This window comes from Trichomycterus rosablanca, chromosome 3 (assembly GCF_030014385.1).
Source record: "Trichomycterus rosablanca isolate fTriRos1 chromosome 3, fTriRos1.hap1, whole genome shotgun sequence".
Taxonomy (NCBI): Eukaryota; Metazoa; Chordata; class Actinopteri; order Siluriformes; family Trichomycteridae; genus Trichomycterus; species Trichomycterus rosablanca.
In genome coordinates this window covers 54,327,326-54,339,800 of record NC_085990.1, presented here as the reverse complement: position 1 = coordinate 54,339,800, position 12,475 = coordinate 54,327,326, and the positions used below count along the sequence as shown (strand labels likewise).

Sequence of the window (12,475 nt, the reverse complement as noted above, 5' to 3'; positions counted from 1 at the left end):
CAAGCATGTCTCCAGACCTAAACCCAATAGAACATCTTTGGGGCATCCTCAAGCGGAAGGTGGAGGAGCGCAAAGTCTCGAATATCCGCCAGCTCCGTGATGTCGTCATGGAGGAGTGGAAAAGCATTCCAGTGGCAACCTGTGAAGCTCTGGTAAACTCCATGCCCAGGAGAGTTAAGGCAGTTCTGGGAAATAATGGTGGCCACACAAAATATTGACACTTCAGGAACTTTCACTAAGGGGTGTACTCACTTTTGTTGCCGGTGGTTTAGACATTAATGGCTGTATTTTGAGTTATTTTGAGGGAAGAATAAATTTACACTGTTATATAAGCTGCACACAGACTACTTTTCATTGTGTCAAAGTGTCATTTTGTCAGTGTTGTCCCATGAAAAGATATACTTAAATATCTGCAGAAATGTGAGGGGTGTACTCACTTTTGTGATACACTGTTATATATATATATATATATATATATATATATATATATATATATATATATATATATATATATATATACATATATACACACACATACATACACACACACACACACACACACATAAATGATATATTGTAGATATTGATAACTATAACAACATCTTTTTCTCTATATTTATTCTTATATGTCCATATGTATGTTTCTATCTGCCTGCCTGCTCACCTTTTTAGTAAGCACTTAAGCTGACCTGTACTTATTTACTAACATTTTTTTTCCATTTACAAAAAAACCCCCAAAAAAACCCCCAGCTTTCTAACAAAAAAAACCCCCAAAAAACAGTTTTTCTAAAAAAAACAGTTGGTTCTAACAGGTTTTAGCAGATTTGTGTTCTTCGCTCTGGACAAGAGCATCTGCTAAATGCAGAAAATGTAAAATGTAAATGTAATTATAACGGTTATTATTACTGTTATTATAGCTGTAATTATAACTGTTATTATTACTTTTATTATATGTTATTATTACTGTAATTATAACTGTTATTGTAACTGGTATTATTACGGTTATTAAAACTTATTATTGCTAATGTTATTATAACTTGTAATATTGACGTTGCTTAATTCTGTCAGTGTAAACATGTTTGGATGCTCGCTGATGTCCTGCGCTGTAGAGCAGTTATGATTTTTTTTTACTGAATTTAATAACAGTGTTATTTTAATAATCAGACTGATTTTATCATGATCAGACGATAGACAAAGTAAACAAGAATTATTTACCGCAGGTGTAGCTTCTGTTGCACATGTAGCTTATTAAATAATCAAAGAGTGTATTTACAGAACAGTGTGTGTGTGTGTGTGTGTGTGTGTGTGTGTGATGGTTAAACACTAACCATGAACACACTGAAGCCGATGGGATGGTTCTGAACCAGACGTCTGTGTCTGCTTTTGGGTTCCTGCATCAGAGACACAAGGACGTTTCTGTGACTCTGTGATTCAGTCTGATTCTCGTCCAGGTGTGGAACCTTCATCCAATACTGAGGGTTCATCCAAAAGGTCTCTGAAAAGATCAAGATTAATCATCATCATCACCTTCATCATCATCTTTATCATTAACATCATCGTCACCACCATCATCATCATCATCACCTTTATCATCACCATCATAAGAACAACAACAGTAATAATCATTATTTTTTCATGTTCATGTACGTTTTCTTTGGAACCCCTGGCCGCAGTGCAGTAACAAACCCTGGGTAGGAGCCCAATTCACCACAGCCACACCCACTTTCAGGCATGTCTGTATGGAGATGGCCCCTACCGGCTGTGAGCATCGCAGCGCCTATCGATAATAATTCAGATGTTCCAACAGATCTTGAAGAAGATCTACAGAAGATTTATAATAATCATCAACACACAATTGTTCTAGGGGTTTGAATCTCAGGCTGAGCTCACAAGTATGTGAACACATCAGTGCACTTTTAGTGCTGGTCCCAAGCCCGGACTGTTTGAAGCCCTGGAGCCCTGCAATGGATTGACACCCTGATCTCCAGCCTTGAACGTGACTGTGCTGTAGATCAATAATTACGTCCGTCTCTGGAGATGCTGGCTGTCTCCTTCTCCCACCTCTCTTCATACATCACTCTGGTCCAGCTGTTCTCCGAGGAGTCGTCCAGGAACACTGGACTCCTGCAGCAGATATCCACATGAGCAAAGTTTCTGCAGAAATCCTCCATCGACATCCTGAACAAGGAGAGGTGAAGAACTTTATCAGGTTCCAGAAAATATCATTATTATTATTATATTACTATTATTATTAAGTTTGATTCATTTCAAGCATAAAAACAAACATTTTTTAAGGAATTTCAGTAGTAAGCAAAAAAAAAAAAGCTAAAAAAAAAAAAACAATACAAAAAGATATTTCTGAATAAAATCACTCACAAAGAAATGGAGACTGAATTAGTCGTTACATTTAAGGATTTTTTTTGTTTGTTTCTGAAAAATTGAAAGGAGTGAAGACTGAAGAAGCTTAATTTGAACGTCTATTTATTAGGAGTAGGACGCATACTTTTGTCCGCATGTGAGAATAGAAAGAATCAGTAAGAGAACAATTACATTACGAGATTAAAAATAAAATAATGAAACTGTACCAGAATTCTCCGTCCTCTTTACTGTCCAGCAGTTTGGTTCGATCCTCGGCGCTCACGGTTTTCCACAGTGGGGAGCTGAACACACACACACACGTGATCGGTTTGTACCGTCCAAATACTTTCATTCAGAACCACAAACACTGAGACGCGATGTTCTTGTTTTTATTATTTTATTTCTGCATTTTCTCCTGTATGAAGGGTATATCCTCCTGACATGCCCTCCCGCCGACCCCTTCTTATGCCCGTCCCTCCACTTCTGTACAGGCACCTCGGGCTACTAACCAGGGTCCTTACATGCCATCCAAGGCCCCACCACCAGGCACATGCACAGACAGACCCCTAGTGGTGCTCAAGCACCTGCCCTTTTGCCCTGGATAAGAAAAGTGCCCTTTCTGCTGGAACCCTTTTTTTCTACATTCATCAATATTTAAAAATAAAAATTACCCTCTCTGTCATCAATTCCCCCCAAAAGTGTTTTACTGTTTTACAAATTAGACAAGTTCACTAGTTTTGTTTCATTTAAAATCTGACTTATTTTGATGTGAAAGCCTGAAAAAGAAAAAGCATGAGCACAAAGATTTTGCAGGAGAATGTCAAGTAGCTCTCACAGTAAAGTGTTGAAAATAGATACAAACATACAATATTTTATAATTACAGCATCCTGGCCAAAACACTGTAGGAAAAGTCACCTTCAGTCAAGGAGTTATTTTTATGCAAGCATTTATATTTACATTTTCAGCATTTAGCAGACGCTTTTATCCAAAGCGACTTACACAATGAGTGGAACACGATGAGCAATTGAGGGTTAAGGGTCTTGCTCAGGGGCCCAACAGTGGCAACTTGGTGGTGGTGGGGCTTGAACCAACAACCTTCTGTTTACTAGTACAGTACCTTAACCACTGTCACTTCTAGGGGAGCTATCACTGGCCTATACTTCAACAGTTGAGGTTTAACTAATATATGTAGAAGACTAAACATAATGCTCTATGATATAGAACATCATATAAAAATGATGAATAAATATGAAAATGTTATTTAGCTGTTTATTTGGTTTTATTAGCATAATAATAGGCTCATCATTAACATTAACTACCCAAAGTGGGTTTCTGATTTGAAATCAAAGGTAGGTCCTAAGTTCAGCTCTTTTTGATGATTATTTAATATATTGTTTGGTTATTAAAAAGCATGCACAATATCCTTGTTTTTGCCTGTTTTTTATTTATTTATGTAATTTGGTATTTTGAGTTATTTGATTAGATGTGTATTGACTGTGTTAACAAAAATAAATATACAAGTTAAATATCCTACTGTGTTTTTTGTTTTATTTTAATTTTATTAATAGTTTTGCCGATGGGTGCCCTTTTTTTTGGCTTGAGCACCTGCCCCCAAAAATGTCTGTGCACGTGCCTGCCCACCACCATTTAGTCAGGTTGTTTCCCACCCAGTGATCAGTTGTGCCTGCTAGGTGAGCCCAGCCGACCGGTAACAGATCTACTCTTCATCTGTTCCTGGAGTCTTTCTGAAAGCTCCAACTATCCCACTCACTCCTCTTGCAGAACTGCCGCTCACTGGATGTCTTATTTTCCAAACATTCTGGTAATGTAATGGATCAGCAATAACAGAATTACAGAACAGAGCACGTCTGGATGTGGTGATGTGATGTTAGCTTAGCATTCAGCATCACAACGACGACCTGAACATGATGTGATTGGTGCAGTGGTCATAAAAGAATGGACGCCTCACCGGGCACTCCATTGTCCCTTCCACTCCTTCCGTCCCCAGGGGTTCAGCAGGCGCACCAGCTTCACCGATTCACCATTACTCAGCACCTGGTGAACACACACAATCCTGGATTAGCCAAAAGTATGTGGACACCTGACCGTACACTTAACAGCCTAATCAAAAACCATAGACTGGTGGCCATAACAGTCTGTGCTCTTCTGAAAGGGCTTCCTATAGTGTCTGATGTCAGATCAGGAGGCCAGGCTCACGGTTGGCATTCCGATTCATCTCAGTGGAGTTCATTAGGGTTAAAATCAAGCTGCTGTACAAGGTGAATCTAAACCTGTCGCTCTCTCTCTCTCTAGACAGACGCATTTCCCATCATCCTACGAGGGCACGTCTAAATCCTTAGATCTCTTAAAATGCTCCTACTGAGGCACCTTAATTCTGAGTGATGATCTGACCTTATGACGGGGGAGCGTCCTCCGCATTCAGTGCGGCACAGAAAACTACAAATATGGCAGTGAATCGATGTGGAGCAACCAGTTCAACCGAGTTCTTTTAATGTAAATAAACTGTCATTGATGTTTAATCTGTATAAAGGTGTGATTATACCAGTGTGGTTTATTTGTAAATTGGGGCATCAGTGACAGTTTAAGCGTTTTCGGGACACAAAGGAAGACTTTAGCGGACGTACTAGCGTTGGTTTGAACAGCCTGATGCTAACTAGCTTAGTAAGCTAAAACCGCACTGACGTAAAGTAGAGCATCTAATTAGTTAGCACAGTAGAGTAATAAACAGTTCACACTCACCTTGTGGACGTCAGTGATGGTGTAGGCGTGTCTCTCCACGATGCCGTTGGGAAGCTCTGTGTTAGCAGACGTGGCCTAAAAAACATGTGACACGTGAGAAATATAGAAAATTAAGTAACCTCTGTTAGGGTGCCTGCGGTAGCTGGTGAACTTACCCCGGGTTCCCGGGGAAGCGGGCGTTACAGAACAAAGCCAAGCAAGGCCTCTTGTAGGAGGCCGGCTGATTAGGGCGATTGCCTGCAGCTGCACCTGACCTATTTAGGCCACCAGCGTGCAGCAGCAGGCATCACACCTTTGTTTCTGTTGGCTCTGTTTGTCTGGCTATGAGAGCGTCTTCTCACCCCTTTTTTATAGGGAAAGACGGTAGCCCGAACGGTGTTAGACCGCCCGGATTTGTAAGCCGAAAGGCTGAGGTAGTAGCCCTTTCATTTTCTCCGGGATAGGGAAAGCTGGTACGACTGCGCTCAGCCATCGAGCTGATTGTTTTGTTTGTAGCATTAGCACTAACACCCCTGCCGCCTAAAGCAGGAAGGTTGATTCAGCTACGGTGCCTCCTTTAGGGCGCTTTACTGAGCTCTATTCGTAGGGGATCTCTGCCTCCTGGGTGGCGCTATACGGTGAGTCTGTTGTCTCCTGCGCCGGCATCCCAGGTTCGAATCCGCCTGCGTAGCTCTTATCTCTACCTTGTCTTTGTGCATTTCAGGTCGGCTGTCCTGCTCCCCAGATACGGGTTCTAGGAACAGCCACGATCCCTTTTTTTTTCTGATCCGCTTTGCTGCTTCGGGCGCTCCCCTCATCGGGAGTTATTTTTGTACTTTTGCCTTTTTTTGGGCCAGTGCCTTTTAAGCGCTGTGTGCCCCATTCCGTTCACCGATGACTGGTGAAGAGGTTAGTGCGAACGCCCATGACCTGAGCGTCTGGGGTTCGTGCCTCGCCTCATAACTTTGTGTTTTTCTCTTTTTCAGTTTTTTGCCTGCGGATCCAGCGGCTCAATCAGGGTTCTCCCGATTGCTTTTTGTTCCTGCCTTTTTGCATTTTTTCTTTTTTTGTACCTTTTGTTTAAATTAAAATATATTATTTTGTATCTGCACCTTGGGTCCTGTCCATTTCATCATAACAACCTCCAGGATTCATATTCTTAATCAGATTGTGTAAACAGAATGAATGATCCAGGATTGTGTAGACAGAATGAATTCGGATGTGTGTGTGTGTGTGTGTGTGTGTGTGTGTGTGTGTGTGTGTTTACCCCGTGTCGTGATCCGCAGCCCATGAGTGATCTGTGCTGAGCTGCTCGCTTCATCAGACTCCAGTATTTGGGACGATCGGGCTCCAGTGTGAGTGTAAAAAAAACTCTGCCAGTAAAATCACGCAGAGCCTCCGACACCAAACCATCACGTAGATCTGCATACGATCCACACACTCTGTACACACACACACACAAACACACATATACACACACACACACAAACATGCACACACACACACACACATACACAGTGCAATATTTTTATTATGATGAATAAATCAATTAAAAAAAACTATTATTATTATTATTGTTATAATTCTCCTGATTATTATTATTATTATTATTTTTATTCTTCTTCTTTATATTATTATTTATTAATTATAATAATATTAATTATTATTATTATTATTATTAATTAGATATATTATTATTATCATCATCATCAATCATCATCATTATTATAAATATTATTATTATCATTATTATTATTATCATCATTATTATTTATTATTATTTTATTATTATTATTACTATTTTTTATTAATATATTTTATTATTATTATTATTATGATTATTATTATGATTATGATTATTATTATTATTATTATCAGACTCACTTGGCGTACGCTTTCTCCAGCAGTGCCGGCCAGAACTCGTTTCTAGTTTTGCAGTGAACAAAAATCAGCTTTCCATTGATCGTGGGTAATTTATCATCTATCACAACATCCACCCACTTTCCAAACCTCCAGAACTGTGAGGAAACATCACATCAGAGTTATAACAACAATCATTCAGTAGAGCAAAGTTCTGATTTCATTCTATTAATAATAAATAATCAAAAAACATCAGAATAAACAGTCAGAGCTCACGGTGCAGTTTGATGTTTGGCTAAAATTAGGTTTCTGTATATCAGTGATTGTTCTGTAATAAATAAACTTCTTTGATGAAATAATATACAGCGGTACCTCATAATTCAACGTCCCCTAAACTCAAAATATTTGAAACTCGATGCAATTTCGCATCATCTGCATCAGTGTGGAATAAGGTGCAGATCCAGGGTTACAGCTCCACGTGTATCTGTGTTTATCTGGATTCTCCTCCCTGTTTCACTTTTAAACTTGTGTTACAGCTCCAGCTTCTGAGAATCAGCTTTTCCCAGAGTCTAAATAAAGCTTAACGTGGTGACAGGAGCACTAAACGTCTCTTCATTATTACTGCTCATAAGTTCCTCCACTACACTGTGTGCACAATTATTAGGCAAGTTGTATTTTTGAGGATTAATTTTATTATTGAACAACTACTGTGCTTTCAGTCAATTCAAAATGTTAATAAACCTTAAACCTAAATATTTAAGAAAGTGAGGTTTTGGCTTTCTTAGGAAAACAGCTACGTGTGCATAATTATTGGGCAACTACTGTATTAGTGTGCAGAATTATTATGCAACTAAATAAAAAACTAAAAATTTCCCATCTCACTTGTTTATTTTTATCTGTTAAAGTGAGAATAATAAACAAACAACTCAAAATTAACAAATAAACATTTCTGACATTTAAAAAAAAAAATCAGTGACCAATATAGCCACCCTTCTTTTCAATAACAACCAAAAACCTTCCATTCATGGAGTCTGTGAGTTTCTTGATCTGTTGATGATCAACTTTTTGTGCAGCAGCAACCACAGCCTCCTATACACTGTTCAGAGAGGTGTACTGTTTTCCTTCACTGTAAATCTCCCATTTAAGAAGGGCCCACAAGTTCTCAATAGGGTTTAGGTCAGGTGAGGAAGGGGGCCATGCCATTATTCTTTCATCTTTTAGGCCTTTCCTGGCTAGTCATGCAGTGAAGTACTTTAATGCATGCGATTGAGAATTATCCTGCATAAAAATCATGGTCTTCTTGAAAGATGTCGACATTTTCCTGTACCACTGCTTGAAGAAAGTGTCTTCTAAAAACTGGCAGTAGGTTTGGGAGTTGATTTTGAGTCCATCTTCAACCCGGAAAGGTTCAACTAGCTTATCTCTAATAATACCAGCCCATAGCAGTACCCCACCTCCACCTTGCTGGCATCTGAGTAGAACAGGAGCTCTGTGCCTGTTACTGATCCAGCCACGGGCCCATCCATCTGGTCCGTCAAGAGTCACTTTCATCTCATCAGTCCATAAAACTTTTGAAAAATCTGTCCTCAGATATTTCTTGGCCCAGTCTTGACGTTTTAACTTATTTGTCTTGTTCAGTGGTGGTCTGGTTTCAGCTTTCCTTACCTTGGCCATGTCTCTGAGCACTGAACACCTTGTACTTCTGGGTACTCCAGTTAGGTTGCAGTTCTGGAATATGACAGCACTGGAGGATAATGGTTCCTGGTAGCTTCACGTTTGATTCTTCTCAAATCTTTGGCAGTTAATTTGCATCTTTTTTTCTTAACACGTTTCTTTTGACCCTGTTGACTATTTGCAACAAAACGTTTGATGGTTCTGTGATTACGGCCCAATATCTTAGCAATTTCAATAGTGCTGCATCCCTTTGAAAGACATTTTACAATTTTTTACTTTTCCAGAGTCCCTCAAATCTCTTTTTTGGCCCATTTTGCCTGAGAAAAAGAAGCTGCCTAATAATTATGCACACCTTAATATAGGGTGTTGATCTCCTTAGGCTACACCCTCCCACATTACACAAATACACAATACCTGATGTGCTTAAATACAATAAGCATTCAAGTTTATACAGCTTGGAGTTGAAAAAGATGCATAAAAATTATGATATGGTCAAAATACTCACTTGCCTAATAATTCTGCACACAGTGTAATCACATTCCTCACTTGCTGTTTTACTACAGTAAGTCAGGGTAAGTTTTCCAGCATTAAATCTCCAGCATGAAGAAGCATCAGAAAACAATTAAAAAGTAAAGCTAAAGTGCAGCTTTTATTGTATTTTTATTGATGTTTAACTGTTAGTAATTGTATTTCAGTGTGTTTATATTATATTTGTGTTATTTTCAGTGTTTAAGTGTCAAAAACAACCTGATTATTTTACATGAGACTAAATTATCTGCAGCTCCACGGGACCATGGGCGCATTAACAGGTTTCACAAACATCCTTATGGGAAAGAATACCCTGAAACTCAACGTCTTTAAAACTCAGTGCTGCTCCCAGAACCAAATGATGTTGAGTTTCAAGGTACAGCTGTAAAATAATGAGTTGAGATATACAGTATATATACACCAACTTAGATGATTAGACTTTGTAGCATGGAAGATCCAAACTGGGTGATGCTCTAGAACAATCTAGATCCATGAATTTTGGAGACTTATTTGACCATGTGATGGTTCACGTTGATCAAACAACACAATAAATACAGCTTAATATAATAATAACAATAACAGATGAAGAAATATTAAGTGTTTGTACTAATGTTCTCACCCGAAAATGAAATATTCCAGCGTAATCCTTGCTGAACGACTGGTTCTCAGGAATGATCTCATCCATGATGTCCTTCTGAAACGTGATCGCTCCGATCGCAGCCAGAAACCAGCAGTCTCCTAAAATATACAAAATCCACATAAAAGTGATGAAGAATTTTTGTGCCCGGCTTTTTATTTTAAGTGAAACAGAAGTGCTTCATTCAACACCTTTAAACCTCCTTTAAATATAAATAAACTCCTTTTAACATGTGACATCATGATTTATACTTATTTATCCATAAAACAAAAAAAAGCGTCCCATATCATTCTATTCCAACTCACCGAGGTCTCCCTGAGCGAAGTCAAACCTGGACTCTCCTTTCACGACTAGATACGGATCTTTAACCATGTTCTGCACAATGAAAACAAATACAGAAGAGGTTTTATCATGTGATGAAGATTAGATTTGTCGGCTACTCAGTCCACCAGTGATCTCAATTAAAATCGTATCATGCAAATGTAATAGGTGTTATTTCTTAATTTTTTTCACTCAAAATCTTCTTGTTCTACCCTTTGTAATTTTTTTTTTCTTTCAATTGTTGTAAGAGAAATGTATTCATGTAATGTATTTTATATGGGTTTTTTTGTAATTGATGTATTTCAATTTAATTGCCTCTTGGGGGCGGGGTCATTACATAATTAGTTGCAATTGGCCAACTTTCCTCAGTAGGACTGGAGAGCGGCTGAAGAGAGGTTGGTAGAACTTTAGTTCCTTTTATTAAAGTGTGATTAAACCATTAAATACCATGTAAACAGATGCTATTGTTATTTATTTACTGGATGTGTTGAGAAGCTACAGCTGCCTTGTGCAATGCTAACCCTCCCCCTTTTCCCACTTTTTCTATGTTGTTTTTGGGTACAGGCTAATTCAGGTGGGCATGAGGCATACGTGGGTTCTCACTGGTTTTCTTTTTCTTGTATACACATCCAGGTACAGTGGGGTCAAAAAGTATTTAGTCAGCCACTGATTGTGCAGGTTCTCCTACTTAGAAAGATGAGAGAGGTCTGTAATTTTCATCATAGCTACACTTCAACTATGAGAGACAAAATGAGAAAAAAAAAATCCAGGAAATCACATTGTAGGATTTTTAAAGAATTTATTTGTAAATGATGGTGGAAAATAAGTATTTGGTCAATAACAAAAGTTCAACTCAATACTTTGTAACATAACCTTTGTTGGCAATGACAGAGGTGAAACGTTTCCTGTAAGTCTTCACCAGGTCTGCACACACTGTAGCTGCTATTTTGGCCCATTCCTCCATGCAGATCTCCTCTAGAGCAGTGATGTTTTGGGGCTGTCGCTGGGCAACACGGACTCCACAAATTTTCTATGGGGTTGAGGTCTGGAGACTGGCTAGGCCACTCCAGGACCTTGAAATGCTTTTTACGGAGCCACTCCTTCGTTGCCCGAGCGGTGTGTTTGGGATCATTGTCATGTTGGAAGACACAGCCACGTTCCATCTTCAATGCTCTCACTGATGGAAGGAGGTTTTGGCTTAAAATCTCACGATACATGGCCCCGTTCATTCTTCCCTTGACACGGATCAGTCGTCCTGTCTCCTTTACAGAAAAACAGCCCCAAAGCATGATGTTTCCACCTCCATGCTTCACAGTAGGTATGGGATGCAACTCAGCATTCTTCTTCCTCCAAACATGACGAGTTGAGTTTTTACCAAAAAGTTTCATTTTGGTTTCATCTGACCACATGATATTCTCCCAATCCTCTTCTGGATCATCCATATGCTCTCTGGGAAACTTCAGACGGGCCTGGACATGTACTGGCTTAAGCATGGGGACACGCCCGGCACTGCAGGATTTGAGTTCCTCTCGGCGTAGTGTGTTACTGATGGTAGCCTTTGTTACTTTGGTCCCAGCTCTCTGCAGGTCATTCATCAGGTCCCTCCGTGTAGTTCTGGCATTTTTGCTCACAGTTCTCATGATCATTTTGACCCCACAGAATGAGATCTTGACCCCAAGGGAGATTATCAATGGTCTTGTATGTCTTCCATTTTCTTACAATTGCTCCCACAGTTGATTTATTCACATCAACCTGCTTGCCTATTGTAGATTCACTCTTCCCAGCCTGGTGCAGGTCTACAATTTTTCTCCTGGTGTCCTTTGACAGCTCTTTGGTCTTGGCCATGGTTGAGTTTGGAGTCTGACTGTTTGAGGCTGTGGACAGGTGTCTTTTATACAGATAACGAGGTCAAACAGGTGCCATTAATACAGGTAACGAGTGGAGGACAGAAGAGCTTCTTAAAGAAGAAGTTACAGGTCTGTGAGAGCCAGAAATCTTGCTTGTTTGTTATTGACCAAATATTTATTTTCCACCATAATTTACAAATAAATTCTTTAAAAATCCTACAATGTGATTTCCTGGATTTTTTTTTCTCATTTTGTCTCTCATAGTTGAAGTGTACCTATGATGAAAATTACAGACCTCTCTCATCTTTCTAAGTAGGAGAACCTGCACAATCAGTGGCTGACTAAATACTTTTTGGCCCCACTGTATGTTATGTTTTTTAAATCATTTTATTGTTTTATGTTTCATAAAGTGTTATATATAAAATCATAAAATGTGGTATTAGATATAGATATATTATTATATAGATTATTTAGATATTAATATATAATTGTGTTAATGATATATATTGT

At 38.9% G+C, this 12,475-nt stretch overlaps 1 protein-coding gene across 4 annotated transcripts in view; it reads right to left on the bottom strand.

Moving 5' to 3' along the window:
* LOC134309988 (calpain-2 catalytic subunit-like) overlaps positions 1-12,475 on the bottom strand; it is a 46,468-nt gene that overhangs the window by 15,352 nt on the left and 18,641 nt on the right. For all 4 annotated transcript variants that reach the window (XR_010011247.1, XM_062991497.1, XM_062991498.1 and 1 more), the window contains 9 exons: positions 10,103-10,172; positions 9,780-9,898; positions 6,983-7,116; positions 6,366-6,540; positions 5,120-5,194; positions 4,329-4,414; positions 2,586-2,660; positions 2,024-2,178; positions 1,329-1,495 (listed from right to left, as the gene is read on the bottom strand). Coding sequence is in view for 3 of the 4 variants with exons in the window: in XM_062991497.1 (XP_062847567.1) it covers positions 1,329-1,495; positions 2,024-2,178; positions 2,586-2,660; positions 4,329-4,414; positions 5,120-5,194; positions 6,366-6,540; positions 6,983-7,116; positions 9,780-9,898; positions 10,103-10,172 (1,056 nt within the window). In the remaining variant the exon portion in view is untranslated. The remainder of the gene's footprint in view (positions 1-1,328; positions 1,496-2,023; positions 2,179-2,585; positions 2,661-4,328; positions 4,415-5,119; positions 5,195-6,365; positions 6,541-6,982; positions 7,117-9,779; positions 9,899-10,102; positions 10,173-12,475) is intronic.